The sequence below is a fragment of the Choloepus didactylus genome, chromosome 15, assembly GCF_015220235.1.
Source record: "Choloepus didactylus isolate mChoDid1 chromosome 15, mChoDid1.pri, whole genome shotgun sequence".
Taxonomy (NCBI): domain Eukaryota; kingdom Metazoa; phylum Chordata; class Mammalia; order Pilosa; family Megalonychidae; genus Choloepus; species Choloepus didactylus.
The window spans coordinates 10611215-10628094 of NC_051321.1; the positions used below are offsets into that span (position 1 = coordinate 10611215).

Here is a 16880-nt window from a genome sequence, read left to right on the forward strand (position 1 = left end):
ATGATTTCATGATCTGGAGTGGCCGTTAACTCTTCTGTCCCTGTAGTGACTCGGCTATGGAAGGCCAATGAGCTGAACAAATTCAGGGACCACCTTTCACATATAACAGGATGTGACAGCTTGATGAGGATGCCAATTGCCAGGCATACCTTGAGGTTGGTGACCCTAAGTTGTGCAATAGAGAGGCTCTTCTACCTTGGCTTAGGAAGGCACTTTCTATGGAGGAAAAGCTGCAAAGCAAATGAAATAAGCAGGGATTGGACTCACCTGATGGTGTGTATGATGGCATGGCATTTCCAGGCTCTGAGGTTGGAGAGGGGCCTAATGGTGAAAAGAAATCAGCATGTTATGGTCAAAGGTGCTATTTACAATATATTACTCAATGACTCTGAGAATGTGGGTTGAATGTTTCTGAAAAGACACAAAGGCAATGACATCCAGGAGAAGTGACAGCCTTTCACCAGCACAGACAACACCAGAGTCTCATAAATTATTTGGAGCTCATGAATGATTTGGTAATGGTATTTTCTAGCAACAATTCTTGGCAGAAAAAAAAAGGATTGAGAATTTTTAGTGGAATCCATTTGTAACAATAAGTATTCATTTCTTAAAGCTCTCCATCTGCTTATTCTTCCCTCCAGAACTGTCACGGACATGTCCCTTTGGCTGTGATGTGGAGTGGTTGCTCCAGCTCTGGAGCTGCTCTACCATAGCTTAACAAGATGGGTTTTAGATGGAAAACCTTACCCAAAGCAAGTGAATCAAGCAGAGCTTGAACCCACCTGGGAGCACATCTACTTGGGAAACAGCTTCAGGCTCTGTGGTTGGAATGGGGTCTGGGGAATCTTCAGCACCTTAGGGTTGAAAGAGAGCCATATACCAAGGTCTATCAGTTTAGTTATCATGTATTACTGAATGGCTTCAGTTAGTGCTGGCTGAATGTGATGGTCTGGAATTCCTGGGAAGTAAGTGGGCCCCTCACCTGTGCAGATGACGCTGGCATCCTCCAGGTGCCCACAGTTGTGCCCTCCCTGGTCCCCGTGCTTGCACTGCCCCAGGTGGCTCTCGCTGCCCATGCATTGCACGTCTTCCAGCAGGATCTTCCCGGAGCCAGCCCCGAAGTGAGCCCCTCCGGGGGCGGCCACGGCCTGGCCACACTGCAGCTGGCGGCACACGACGGCGGCCTCGGCCAGGTCCCAGAGGTCGTCACACACGGTCCCCCACGTGCCCTGGGCGAGAACCTCCACGCGGCCTGAGCACCTCCCCGTGCCGTTCAGCAGCCTCACGGCCATCCAGGCCCCTGGGGAGGCACAGAGAGGAGAGAGAGTGGGGGGTGGCCCCTCCAGGGTCTCGGCGTGTCCTTCTTCCTTCTACATCTCTAGATGGTTGTATCCCCATTTTACAAACGTCCAAGTTCACACAATCTGCCTGAACCCACACATTACGAAGAGTCAGAAGGGTCTTCAATCTCAAATGATAATAGCACTTTACTATATTCCCCTTCCAAAAGATGAATCTGTCTTGAAGAAATTTCTAGAATTTATAGAAGTTTCTCCTATAAGGTCCATTTTATCTATATGCTAGTCCTCTGTCATGGAACCAAAGGATAGAAATGAGATGCCATTATATTTAACAAAATAGTAAACTAGACTATCCATTGGCAGATTGTTGCTAAACAGAACTTTTTCATCCAGAACTACATTAGCCTTAGAGCAGGTGGGTCCCTTTAGCCCCATAAATCTTCATGGTTTTGCCACGAAAAGGAGACTGAGGACAGGAACTGACACTTGTCGTTTGGAGTAAAGTGATAGAGCCTCAAAGAGCCACCAACTTACATGTCTCTCTCTTGATCTTTATCACAACCCCAGGCCGTAGGTGGTGGGTTCCCCATTTTATAGATGACGAAATAGACACTCGGAAAGTTTAAGTGAATTGCCCAAAATCCCGCTGCTTGTAAATGGTGCTCTCTGCCACTTGAGCTCTTCCTGTGGTTTCCCTCCAGCTTGGAGCCTCCGCTTGGAGAAATGCCCCTCTCCACACTATCCACCAGCCCTTAACTTCTCAGGAACTGCCCCCAATACTACCTGCTGGTGGAGGAGACACAGCCTCCAGGGATGTGGTCTGTGAAGGCTCTGAGAAGAAGGCATCTACAAGGAATAAGGAAGTCAGTTTGCAGACAGTCAGTAGGGTTAAAGAATAAAGTAAACACACTGCAGAAAGGATTCATCCTAAGACCCAACACTCTTCTGAATTTTTTGTCTTTTATTTTGTTTCATCTAAGTAAGTCACAATCATCACCATCGAACAAGAGTGTTTAAATTTTCTTCATCCATTATAAGTTTATGATAAGCTTATCCTTGACTCCTTTGCTCAATAGAAATAAATCTTTTTAAAATAGAAAACAAACTCAAGGAGATCACACTTAAGGAAACAGAAAGGACATAAAAGCAGTCTCTATAAATTAATAATGCTGCGTGCCATCCAATCATTAAAGCAATTTACCAAACGCAAAGAAGGTAAGGCAGAGTGGCTGCACTTAAAAGGTTTATTACTCAGTCAGAAGCTAGGACGTGTAATACGAGGTGGATCGGGACAGGTGTCAGCAGAAAAGGTTCAAACGCAGAGGCTGTGTCTCCTGGAGACCAGAGAAAGCTTCCTGAAGAAATGGAAACTTAAAGCCTCAGTAGGTGGAGGAGGAGGGAGGAGAGCTCCTCTCGGACTCCAGTTTAGAGGCTCGGGGAGATGAGATAAGATATTTTGATTTGGTTTGAATACCTTGAGTTACTCATGGTAGCATATTCAGTAATCCCCAATACCAGGATTTTAGCATTTTCCTCACTTACATTATACATAAAACCTCCCAAGAGATGGGACTTGAAGGCAAGGGGATTTGGGTCAAGTGTACTTCAGAAGCATAGCATCCTGTAACTCCTAGTGGGGATTTTATAGGGCCAACTGTATGTTAAAGCTCCGAGACATCCCTTAGTAAGGAAACCTGTTTAATTTGCTTAACCCAGGGCTTAGCAAACCTTCATCTTAACATCCTGTCAAACTAGTGGTGCTGGAAACTCATTCTCAGAAACATCTCTATTTAGCTACCACAAGGATCTTGGTAGAGACTGGGGACCCCTAACCATGTTTGTTATTAAATTTCCATGTTTGCTCTTATTTCTAAAAATATGAAGTATCTTGTAAACTTGAGTAAATATGTAGGTTATAAAGTTTCAATGTAAACTCAGAACAGATGCAGTTTCATGTACCTATTTGTGTTTGCTCTTCCACGGGGGTAGTGGATGAAGCTGTTATTTCAGCAGCTACAGTCAAAAGAAAACCTCAGTTAGTGGTGAACAGTCACTTCAAATATATAAAACTAAAGCCGAGGAAAGGGAAAGCTGTCTAGCACTCCAAATCAACGTAGTGTTTCTTTGCAAAATACAATGTAAGAAACCAGTTCTAAAGGGGTTAGTGAGTTTCCAGCCTTAAGACAGGATTATTCTAACCTGAGGTCTAATTTTTATCCCACTACTTATTCCAGATGAACTTAATTTCCTACACTGTAAAAGTAGGAATCAGATCTGATGATGGATAGAAAAGAGATTTATAAACCAAGAAGAAATGATAAATTCAAAAATTTATCATAATATCCCAAATTCAATAAATCATTGTTTTACAGAAAAAATAAATCATCACTCACTAGCATCAAAAATTGGTTATTGAAATTTAAAAAAATTTAAATGCCTTTTACAATGGCATAAAAATTTGAAATTCTTAGGGATAAGTCTAATAAAATATGCACAAAATTTGTGTGCAGAAAACTGCAGAATATTCATGAGATAAATTAAAGACCTAAGTAAATGAGAGATGTGTCAGCAGATCAGAAATCTCAACATTGTTATGATATCAATTTTCAACAAATTTATCTAAAGACTCAACATAGTCTCAATTAAAAATCCCAGCCTGTGATTTTGTAGATACTGATAAGCTGATTCAAAAATTTATTTGATAGGCAAAGACCCTAGATTAGTCAAAACTTACTCTAAAGCTACAGTAATCAAGATAGTGTGATATTAGCATGAAGCTACTAATATAAATCAACAGAACAGAAAAGGGAGTTCAAGAAGAGACACATATGTATATGGTTATTTAATTTTTAACAAAGGTGCCAAGGCATTTTGATGGAGATAGGAGGTTCTTTTCAAAAAGTGGTGTTGGAACAATTAGATATCTACAGGAAAAAGAAGCCCCTTGACTCATAATTTAAGCCATATACAAAATGAAACTAAAATAGATTTTAGAATTAAATATAAAACCTTAACCTATGAAGCTTCTTGAAGAAAACAGGAGAAAAATCTGTGAAACCTTTGATTAAGCAAAGATTGCTTAGTTGAAACACAAAAGCACAAACCATTGAAAATCTTGGCAAATTGGACTTCATTAAAATTAAAGGCTTTTGCTCTTCAAAAAACACTTAAGAAAATGGAAAGATAAACTACAGACTGGGAGAAAACATACACAAAGCATATATCTGATAAAGTACTTGCCTCTAGACTACATGAAGAACTGTCTTACAACTACTCAATAATTAGACAACAACCCAGTTAAAAAAAAAAAAAAAGGATGAAAAATTTGAACTGATATTTCACCAAAGAAGAGATGCAAACAAGCACACAAAAACAGTGTTCAACATCATTAGTCATTAGGAAAATGCAAATTGAAGGCACCAAGAGCTACGTATTGTGTGACGACATTATATGGCATTCTGGGTAGGCAGCAGAGGGGCTGTTAAGGATCAGCATGTTTCCTGTAGAAAGAACCCAAGAACACGAGATAAAGCCCAGAATGTAGATCTGTGTTATCAGTTCCATCTGCTATGGTGGGTTAAATTAAAGACCAGAAAAACCTTCTGGGCTTCAAGTGATAATGGACCATTCGAACAAGCCTGGTAAACTGCTAAAGGCTTGATTCCATATGGTCATTTTCTTTCCATTTCTATCACATGCAGGGTAGATATTAGCTAGACAGAACGAGAAGAAAGAATGGGGCATAGAAACAGCTGAAATCATTCTTACCTGGAGGGAAGGGGCCAGCCGTTGGAAGACCTGTAGGTGTGGAGAGAGGAAATGGTCACCCATCACAGGAGGGGGCAGGGCCCGCTTCTCTCTTCCATCATGACCCACTCTGTCCACGAGCCATTTGGAGCACACAGCTCCGGCGTCCTCCTAGGCCCACAGTTGTGGGAGAACCAGCTGTCGTGGGCGCACACGGTCAGATGGCTCTCCTCAACACCGCACTGCACGTTGTCCAGGAGAATCTTCCTGGAACCCGGGCCGAAGCAGGCACCGCACAGGGCAGACACTGCCTTGCCACACCCAAGCTGCCTCCCCCAGACCCCAGCGATCATCACACACCGACCCCCAGTTTCCCTCGTGGGACACTTCCACCCGCCCAAAGCATCTGCCTGTGCCAGTGACCAGCCCCAGGGCAGACCAGCCTTCTGCAGACTCTGAAACAGAGGCAAGTGTTTGAAACTGACCCACTGAAGGCACCCTGTTTGCCTAGCTTACAAATTAAGGCAAATACTTGAATGATCCTACACACGAAAAAAAATTCCCAGGAAAAGAATGATGAATAATTATACCACAAGTGTGATGTATTATTCATTAGTTGCTAAGTAAAGCAGGTTAGAATATAGAAAATATATTTCCCAGGCCTTGGTGCTTCAGAACTTGTCATCAGCAGGGTAGACAGGAAAATTTAGGAAACAAGTATTTCTGCCTGTAGGGAAATGGATAAATTAGATTGTTTATTTAAAAAATGGAATTCTCTATGGTAGTTGAATCAGTGAAGTACACATTTATGTGTGTATATATAGATATACACACACATGCACATATATAGATACATGTATCAACATGGGTGAATCTCAAAAATGTAACAGTGAGTAGAGAAAAAAATTACCAAATGATATACTAAATTATATTGATACAATTTGTGCAAAAGAAAAACACAAAAGAACACATATAAAGATCATATAATTCATGTATATAAAAAATACCCAAAAAATGAATGATAAATACAGACACAAAATGCAACAGAGTGTTTGTCTCTGAGGAAGGAGAGAAAAAGAGACTGAGATTGGGGGATATTGGAGAAGTCAAATTGAATTATAATGTTTTATATCTGGATAAGACGGACCAGCCAAAAAGACAAAATGTAAGCCTGGCCATGTCTAGATGAGGAAAATAGGGTTATTTGCTCTGTTGCTCTGTATTTTCCGAACTTTAGAAAATATTTCTCTGGAAAGGTGGGGAAGTGAGGATGGCCAGATGCTCAGCCACCTGCAGCCCTGGAGACCTGTGATTGTTCTTCCAATTACATTGTGCCTTCCCAAGCACCTCCAAGGCCTCCAACTGTGCAGCTGTCCCCGGGCTCCCTCCATGGCTGGGACAAGTCCCTTGTGGTTAAGAGAGCAGTGGTGTGTCCTGCAAGGACGGCTGCTTACCTGGCAGTCTGAGCACGGGCACATTGGCTCTGCGCCTAGCAGATGCGGAGTCAGCCACAGGTAGAACTAAAACAGCACAGAGATGGCGATCAGTACTGAATTTATTTTCCTGGGACAGGCACCAGGAGTCACCAGAAAAGCACCAGCCGGTTGCTGGAGAAGGGCCACCAACTATGCCGCACCTTAACTAAAACACCTGGACCAGCCACCAACATCTGGACCGGCCACCACACACTCACAAGGAGTCACCAGGTTAGAGTAAGGTTCAGGTTGCTGAGAGAAAGCTCCTAATGGTGATTGTGCTGCCCAAAGAGGCTTTTCCCCCTTTTAACCCCACGTCAACTCGGAGTTCTGCGTAAAGGCACTCAACAGTAGGGAAATAAGTCATTGAAGAATTGGGAAAAAATTTTAAAAGTCATTGTATTCATAAGGATGCTTATTGTACGGTTGACCTCATGGAAGACATTCTACAACCCAGTCAGGCAGTCTGTCTGCCTGGGCCTCTCGTCTGGGGGGTGAGGCTGTGAGTCTGTAAGATTCACGATGAAACCTTTGCTCTTACCTGCTAAGACAGTTGGTAACTTTTCATTTTCTTCTGATGCTGAAAGATAAAGATGTCTGTTACAAGGAGCTGCCTTTGCATGTGAAAGGCTAGCACTTCTTTCCAAGAGGGAATATTCATACAAATAGAGTCTAGCAGGATTGTTCTTAGCCCAGACGTAAGCTGCCCTGAGAGGGGTCAAATAGCCTGCCCACACCTGCTCTGCGGGCACGTCCCTTTACTGGGTGCCTGTGATGTGCCACGCACGGTTAGGAGCTAGGGAGACAATGGTGAGCAGGACGAGTAAAACCCTTGCCCACGTGGAGCCTAGATTCTAGTGCCGAAGATGACAATGAACAACACACACTGTCCCCAAATCCTTTGGTAGTGAATTTCCGTCTGTCCTGAACATCCACTTGTCCTTCCCATGGGCTTAAAAATGCCAAAAGCTGTATATACAATGTATTGCACCCATTTTTGATGTTTTGACTCAGCTAATTACCTACCTGATGAAATGGCTGGGTGGGTGACGTCTTTTAGAACGGGGGGACTTGAGACAGCTGTTGGTAAAACAACAATACAAGGAAACTGACTTTTTATATTTAATACTGAATGGAAGAAGAAGGGCCCCTTTCATCTCCTTCCCATTCCCGGGAGAGGAATTTCATTACCCTTATACAAGTTCATTCAAAATGGTGAATTTTAAAAAGAACCAACAACCTGGAAAACATGAAGCTAAGTGAAACAAGCCAGACACAAAAGGCCACATGTTGTATGATTCCATTTACATTAAATACCCAGAAAAGGTAAATGCACAGAGACAGAAAGTAAATAGGTGATGTCCCGCGTTCAGGAGGAGAGGGAAATGGGAAGAGATTGCTTAATGGGTATGGGGTTTTCTCTTGGGATGAAGGAAATGTTTTGGAATGGTGAGACAGAAGGTGCAGTTGCACCTTTTGTTACATGAATTTCACCTCCATTAAAAAAAGTTGAAAAAAAAAAGAGAACCAATAGATGCCTATTTGGAATAAAACATCTTTATCAGCCCCTGGTTATGAGGGAACAATCCTGCTGCATTCTCACTTCTTGATTCTAGGTATCTGCCTCTGAGGGTTTTAGGTTAGGAGCAATGGGGCATGAGGGTTGGCAGTCAGATGTCATCCTGGACACCTCCTGAATGCAGGGTGGCCTCGTGCCCCTCGACTCCTGCCCATGCTCCTCTCAGATGGAGCCTCAGTGGGCTAGAAATGTCAGGGGATCCTAACCCGGGCCTAGTGTCATGATTTTGTCTTGGCGTAGGAAATGCTGTGGGTCCAGTGCAAGCCGTGCAGACATGTGTCTTCTCTGATCACAACGTGGAGTAGACTGTGGCTCTAGGTGACAGAGGAGTTGATGTAGCGTCAGTTGGAATGGGGACAAATGGATGTGGCTATCAGCAGTGAGCAGAAATTTGTACCCTCCCTTCTTGGCTCAACAGTCATGGAACAGAGTTCCCTCCTTTTTGATCAGTGTTATTTCACAGGATGCAGTTCCAGGAGTAGAAGAAGCTCGCACTTACTGAGCATGGATGGGGTACAGTGTGCCAGACAGACCCTCTTCTAAGTGCTTTATACACATCCACTGATCTCAGTCTCACAATGACTCCTGGAAATAACTGCAGTTATTATTCCCTCTTTCAGCTAAGGAAACTGAAGCATAAGGAGGGAAAGAAACATGGTGGGAGCTACACAGCTGGGCAGTAGTGGAGCGTGGATCCAGGCCCAGGAGTCCTTCCCCGGGATCTGCTCCCAGCACTGCATCACCAGCTAAATGGAATATGCCACTCTGGCTTTAAAAATACCCTTATATAGTAATTTAGACATGAGAACTAAGAATTTTAAAGTGTTTGCCCTCTCTTTTGTTAATATTTGGAACTGGACACAAATGTGCAAATTAGGAACAGTCACGTGGAATTCATTTATTCAAGCATTTACTCATTTACCAAGTACTGAATGCCACCAGGCAGCAGGCATTGTTTTAAAGACTGTGTGTGTGTGTGTGTGTGTGTGTGTGTGTGTGCACTTGTGCATGTGTGTCTGTGAAGGTGGACAATGTCAAAGATGAAAGCAAAATGGATTCTTTCCCAAGAAGCTGAGTGTCATTGGGAAAACCAGGGGGTTCACAATCACCTATGTTCTAGAAAGAAGAGCTAAAAGTGAGGGCAGATAAAGAGCTACAATCTAGAATAGGCAAATACTACTGCCAGCTTGAACTGGGGGGGGCAGGGGGAGAATTGGACAAGGTGTGCCAGGGGCTGATGCTGGGGTCCTGGAGGGGCACCCCACAGACAACGACACGTGGGTTTTGGAGATGTGAGTGTGAGGCCCAGTTCGGGTGTGCCCCATCCTTTCACTCTTAGCTCCCCTCATCTCAAATGGAGCCTTGTACTGTCTGGACAGGCAACCTGCCCAGTCAATCAGTTCAGCAGTTAAGAGGTTTAGAACAGTTCAGAGGTTCAGCTCTTGGGCTCTGAAGTCAGATTGCTTGTGTTATCATTCCATTGACCTTGGCGACAATATTTAACCTATCTGAGCATTGGTTTCCTTATTCAGAAAATGGGGATTATAGAAGTCCCCTCACCCAGCTGTTGTGAGGATAAGATAAAAGAAACTCCACATACGGCAGTTGACACTGTGATTGACACGGCAGAAGGCAGTGCTGTCCAACAGAAACCAAGTGCAAGTCATATATGCAAGGTAAAATTTTCTAGTAGCCACATTTTGAAAAGCAAAATGAGACAGGTGAAATTAATTTTAATAGCATACCTTATTTAACCAAGTATATCCAAAATATTATCATTTCAACATGTAATCAACATATAAAAAAGACCGTTAATGAGCAACTTTATATTCTTTTATAGCACGTCTCCGTTCAGGCTAGCCACATTTTGAGTATTCAGTGGCCACACGTGCAGAGGGCCTACTGGGTAAAAGTCAGGGCTTCCTAAAGATGAGCTGTCGTCGTCATCACTACCAGTGGATGAATTACGTGATGGTGTGCTTGAAAGATCAGCAGTTACAGGCGAGGGATGAGTGGCGGCAACACCAACTACCATGATGATAAGATGAAAACGGCGTGTAATGGTGACCACAGCTCCCATGACCAGGAAGGGGTCTGCCCTCCTCCGGGGACCCACAGGCACAGGAAAATAACTGAATTGCTCCAGGATGGACACTTCGCAGACATTAGGCCAGATGCTCTAGTTTATTTTCATAAATTCAAAAGATAAGAAGTGACCCTTTCATTCATCTTTCCCTAATACACATGCCAATCTCTTTTCCTTTTACTCTTGGCATTTGTGAAACTATGTGAAATGAGAAGTGTTGCATTATCATGTTACTTGACAATAAGATTATGGCTAATCAAACATATAATGCAGCTGGACAGTGTCAAATACAGACCATCAGGGTCTTCTTCTCAAATTATTCAATCTCAAGTGGACAGTTAGAGGTGTCTAGTGATGGTGAGAGAACCACTGCCTATCATGAGAGTCTAATTTAACTTGGTGACAGTCGTAGGGGGAAGATGTCCTACCTGATGGTGTTGCATGCACAGCGGCTACAGAAGAGGGGTGAGTTGAGATGGCAGCAGGTAGAACTGCAATAAAGAAACATCCATTAACAGTATGTGACTGCTCACAATGGCAGGAGAGAGGCCTTGCAGAGGCTCCCTTGGTTTCAGAAGATGTAGTTTAACGCATAAGTGATGAAAATGCCAAATCACCTCACCCACTCATCCTCTGTCCTGCTAGCCTCAACCACCCCCTTCCCACTTCTTCCAGACTCCATGTCCAAGTGCAGGTCTTTGGTGTCTTGGGACTAGAGTTCTGTGGCTTGGCTCTTAATATTCTCCCTAAGAGTTGGCTTGATAGTTGGGACTGTTGGGATCCCCTGATACTTGAATTTCCTTGCTCTGCTTCTTTTCTTCCTAAGCCTGTTTTATTACTGGCCTTTCTCTGTGTCTCAGGGGTTGCCACAGCATACAACTTCTCCACTGGCTCCATAGGTTCCTCCACAGGTTCTCGCCTGCTCTGCAGAGCTGACTCCACGCCACATCTGGCCATGGGAACCCGTAAGGAACCTGGGCAGAAGACACTGGAGGAGGTGGATGGTAATTGCTCGACTTTTTGTATCAATTTGTATAGATGCCACCCCTCTACTCTAACCCCTTTCTTCTCTCCTACTTGCCATTGGGGTCACTGTATTTTAGGCTATCATGTCCTGAGTGTGGCATCCATTTCTGTGCCTCTGGGCAGGAGCAATGACAGAAATGCATTTAATGAGTAAGTGTTGTTGACAGAATAACCAACTCCTCAAACCTCAGAGATGTCCAATTGCCATGTTCCTGTTGGACATGCCCATTAGATGTTTTCAATCCCCTGGAAACTGTGAATATGTTAGGTTACATGGCAAAGACGAATTGAGGTTTAGATGGAATTAAAGTTGCTGATCAGTTGATCTTAAAATATGGAGAGGGTCCTGGGATATCTGGGTAGATTTTATCCAGTGTAATCACAAGGATCCTTAAAAGTGGAAGGAGGATGCAGAATTGGAATCAAGACTCAGAGAGGGACATAGAATCTGATGACTTGGAAGACGGAGGAAGGGGGCCATGAGCCAAGCAAAGCAGGTGGCCTCTAGAAGCTGACAAATGGGAGGAAACAGACTCCAGGATGAACGTAGCCCTGCCAACAACTTATTCTTAGCTCAGTTTGAACTTCAGCACTTCAGAACTGCAAGATTTGTGTTGTTTCAGTTGCAAAGTGTATGATGATTTGTTTTAGCAGCAACGGGAAACCCATACAGTAAGTAAACGTTCTATGTGATCCAATCATGTTTCCCCCAAAGAAAATTTGAAGTATGTAATTTATAAAAGAGGAGTTTGGATTCTCTCAGAGCAGCCAAATCTTAAAGGGAGTTCTAAAACCCTTATGTTCAAAATGGTTTCCAGTAATTTTTTTTTTTTCAAAACAATAGCATTGTTATCTCTCTCTCTCTCTCTCTTTTTTTTTTCTGAAGTTAGTGAATTTATTGGGGTGACCCTTTGAAAATCAGCTCCACAGAAACTCAGTTATAAGTGGCAGGAAATGATGAGTCACTCAGTAAAATAACTCATCAGTGTTCCTTTCGTGTACTTCTCTCCTATATTTGGACAGGCATCAGAAATGTCCCCAGGGAAAACAGTACAAAAACGTTCTCTTACCTGATAATACAGTTGCTGAATTTCCATCACCTAGTGGTACACATAAATTGAAATATTTCTTATTCAATTAAATTGAATGACTTTTATTTCAGCTACTTATTGGTTTTCAACAAATCTGTAATGTGTAGATCTAAAATGTAAAATACAGTGAACTGATGAGATATAGTCTGTTGGACATGCTAGGCTCTCAGAAGTATTTGCTAATTTGATTGTTTTGAAGATACTCTAGAGATAAGAGCTTTAAAACATGATATTGGCTCTTCAGAATGGCTACACACTGAGAGCAAGTCAATTACCATGGGAATATGGGGCTACCCAGCCATCTGGAGCCCCACTTCCCCTGCTGGGACCAAACCAGGGGCGAGTACAGACAAGCCTGCATACGGGCTGCCTTCTCGGCTCCTACAACTCCTTCAGGGCCCAGAGACTTCATTCATTTCCTCCAGGATCTTCAGTGGACATTTCTGTTAATCTGCTATGTATCCCCTACTAATGCACTTGCAAACATTTCAAATGACTTACAGTAAAATACATATATCTCAATAGAAAGACCAAGAAAAAGAGAAATGTAAGATTAATGATTATACGGAGGGAAGGGAAAGAAATAGAAAACAAAAAACCAACCCACCAACAATACCCTTAGCTAGTTACTATAACTGGTTTTTCATTTAAGCTCCGAACTTCCTGAAATGTGTAGTAAGATGGAAATCATGGTGCAGAATTGCATTCTCATTGTCTGATAAGTGGTAACTTCCTAAACGAAGTCAACACCTTTGTTTGAGGACCACCAAGCATTATATTGACTGATGCATTGTCTTCAACAGCAGTTTTGTAGGAGAAGCAAAATGCTACACATATGTATATTTTTAACATCAGGTCTCCATAAAAGTCAAGCAAGGTCATGGTATTTATCACAAGGTCTAACAGACCAGCAGCTTCCTCTGTTAGTAGCTGCAAGGCCTTGGGTGAGTTGACTAACTTTATGTGCCCCAGTTTCTTTAACAATAAAATGGGGATTGCAGAAGTCTCCCCCTCATAAGGTTGTTGTGAAAATGAAATGTGAACAAAGGGTTTATAATTCATTCATTCATTAGAGCAAGGGTCAGGAAGCTAAGGTCTGTCATTCAAACCCAGCTCAGGTCCTGCCTTTGTAAATAAAGTTTTATTGGAATACAGCCATGCTCCTCAGTTTACAAATGGCTGCTTTTACACTGCTGCAGCAGCATTGGGTTAATTGCAACAGAGGCCATGTGAAGTCTAAAGTATTCACCATCTGGTCTTTTTACAGAAAGGTTTGCCAACCTGTAAACTAGAGAATTAAATAACTAATGTGCATGCAGGTAAAGTGTTTAGATGAGTGCCTGGCATAACGTACATAATCAATAAAAGTTGGCTCTTGTTATCATTCCATGTCTATGATCTCATTTAACCCAACTGGAGCTCTGTGAAGTAGTGTTTCAATTGCCTTTTTAAAAAGAATGTCGGTGACTATCCCAAGAGGACTTAAACAACTGGTAAAGATGGAACCTGAACTCAGAGCTTCTACACCAACCCATCTTTTCCTCGTCCAGAGCTCCACCTTGGCTAGTACACAGGCCTGTCTTGAGTGTATTCCCATTGTTTTTATCTGTTGTAGGACTCTCTAGTTTACTAATACACCAGAAGTTTGATAGTTTGTTCACAAAATATGCTATATTCTCTCCTCCAAATTTGGCTTAGCAATTCCACCAAAAAATGTTTGATCTCAAACCAGAAGGAAGTTATAATGACTAACACTGCAGATTCAACATGAAAATACCTCCTACCTTGGGGCATCGGCAATGATTCTTCAGCATTCTCTGCAGGGAGAGGGGTTGAGAACTCAGTGATGGGTATAATGTAAAACAGCAAGAGGCAGTCAATTTGGATTTCTCAGTTAGCTACACCGAGTTCCATGCAGGGAAAAGAACGTGTGCTGAACAGTCATGTAAGCTGTGCAAATAATTTACCAAGATTTTTCCTTTAGCATGGTGGTAGGTAGGAATCATGCTTTTAACAGCAAGTGCATTGGAAAAATGAAAATATCACATTAGGGAATGACTAATGTTTGAAGTAAAAATAAAGTTAATTTTTGTGGAAGGAAGAAAAGGGCCCAACAACATTTTCTACTTAATAGTATCCTAATGGCCCATGCAGAAATGACTAATAATGACTGTCAAAATACGGCAGTATTCCTCTCCACTTATTCTGTTTCTTCCTTTATCATCTACCTATTACCTGCCCAGGTAGCTCAGAGAATGAAAAATTTCAGGTAGAGAAAACAAAAGCATGAACTTACCTAATTCAGGCTTTAAATACTCAGACTCTGTTAACATGTGAGAAAAAAAGATCTTTAAAAAAAAGGATCATTGCTTCTAAAGAAGCTTCATTTAAAAATGAATTATAAGATGAAAGAAAGTGACTTCTAGAAATCAAAAATTTACCCTCCAAGCCTTAATTCAGATGGCATTAAGGAACCATCAAATACTTAAATGTTTCTTAACACAGTGCACCTGATACACATGTTCAATCCAGTTGTGGTTGTGCTGTGTTCACCATTTAAACTCTGCAATACGTCCAAACAGGGGATGAACGCTTATTACAGACATGAACTGGTGTTGGAATTCTCAACCCCAAACCTAACTAAATCAAACCAAATAAAACCAAATCAAAAGGGGGAAAAAAGAAACAAAAAAGAAATAAATAAAAACAAACCAACACTCACAAACCAATATTTGACTTGTTTGGATTGACTTAAACAGCTAACTTAATTTTGTTAGACTCATGTAGATACAATCTTTTTAGTTCAACACAATTGGAAATTTTAGCAAGTGACCAAGTTCAATGCTCTAGACCCACTAAATGAGGTACTTTATTTTCCATTGTGACACAAGTATGCTAAATATTGGTCACATGTAGTGGAAATTCATATGTATGTTTAGACCAGTGGTTGTCAAGTGGGGGCAATTTTGCCCTCCCTCCCCCATGAGGCATTTGGCAATGTTGGAAGACATTTCTGGCTTTCACAAGTGCGGGTGTGGACTATGCTACTGGCATCTAGTGGGTAGAGGTCAGGGAAGCTGTTAAACATCCTACAATGTGCAGGACACCCCTGCCCTGCCACCAAAGAATTATCTGGCCCAAAATATCAGTGGTAGTGGGGTTGAGAAACCCTGGTCTAGACAGATCATAGAAATCATAAGAATTACTATTTGATCAAAGGTTATGATTAGCAAACACAGCCTGAACACACAATGAACAACAAAGCCCAGTACTCTTCTAACTTGTAAACCACTTGCTTCTTTACTTTCATTAGACTGTGTGGTAGCTTGGAGCTAAGAGTTACAGAAAAGCATGTTCTTAAATTTAATCCATATCTGGATTAAGTTTTATAATGGTGTGGACCCATTGTAAATAAGATCTCTTCAAGATGTGACTTCAGTTCAGGTGTGCTCCAGATGAATCAGAATGGGTCTCATTCCTGTTACTGAAGGCCTTACTGGGAAGGCCACAAAGAAAGAAAGCCAGAGGGAGCATCCAGAAGCTGGAAATCAACAGAACTGACAAACCAGGAGAGGCTGTCACGTACACAAAAAGCCAAGGACCAATGATCTCCGGCAGCAACCCCAGAACACCACAATCCTCTGGGAGAAAGCATCACCTTGACGACAGCTTGATTTTATACTTCTCCTAGCCTCAAAACCCTGAGCCAATAAATTCCTGTTGTTTAAACCAATTCATTGCATGGCATTTGCAACAGCAGCCAGGAAACTAAAACAATCGTAAACTTTCAGTGGAAAAGAACTTTATCCCTTAGTTCACCACTTTATCCTGAAGCCAGAAGCCAGAATGCATTCAGTGGGTGATTCATGTTACCATTGACTAATGTTATCTTTTTCACCCATTGTTTTGAAATCTAGTCAAAACTAGTTCTCCCACTAATTTTATCTGTATAAAATCCATTGCAACATCTTGTGGTCAATGAATTCCTGAGCTCAGGTTGAAGCTCTCAGATTACCAGTGTCAGTTAGTTTTGGCTCATACAGTGGTCAGAGCTGGTTTGTGACACATCGTGCAGACACTGCTAATGGGATTGTGGAGATGCAAACCAGATAAGAAGATGAGCTCCCTTGGGGGAAGACGTGGGCATTACCTGAGCAGACAATACCAGCATCTTCTCCAGGACCACAGTTATGGAGGAACCAGCCTGCATGAGGGCACTGTCCCAGAAAACGCTCTCTTCCAGTACAGTCCAGATCATCTAGCAGAAACTCGCCTGAGCCTTCGCCAAACTGGGCCTCAACAGGGGCTGCCAGGGCCTGCCCACAGCTCAGCTGCCGGCACACCACATCAGCTTCGTTCCTGTCCCAGTGGTCGTCACAAACTCTGCCCCACTGGCCGTGGTAGAAAACCTCCACACGTCCAGAACATCTCCCTGACCCATTCACTAGTTGCAATTGTGGCCAGTCTGTCAAGGATGACAAAATTATTGCATATTACATATTCTGCATCAGCCCATTTGTTTAACCATTCAGCAGCTATTTCTTGAGCATGTACTGGGTCACAGTAGCTACCGTG

The 16880-nt window shown here is 42.5% G+C and overlaps 1 protein-coding gene across 1 annotated transcript in view; it reads right to left on the bottom strand.

The window, feature by feature from the left end:
* DMBT1 (deleted in malignant brain tumors 1) overlaps positions 1–16880 on the bottom strand; it is a 337458-nt gene that overhangs the window by 68604 nt on the left and 251974 nt on the right. The window contains 3 exon segments of the mRNA XM_037803873.1: positions 983–1340; positions 11098–11120; positions 16456–16754. Coding sequence (XP_037659801.1) covers positions 983–1340; positions 11098–11120; positions 16456–16754 — 680 coding nt within the window.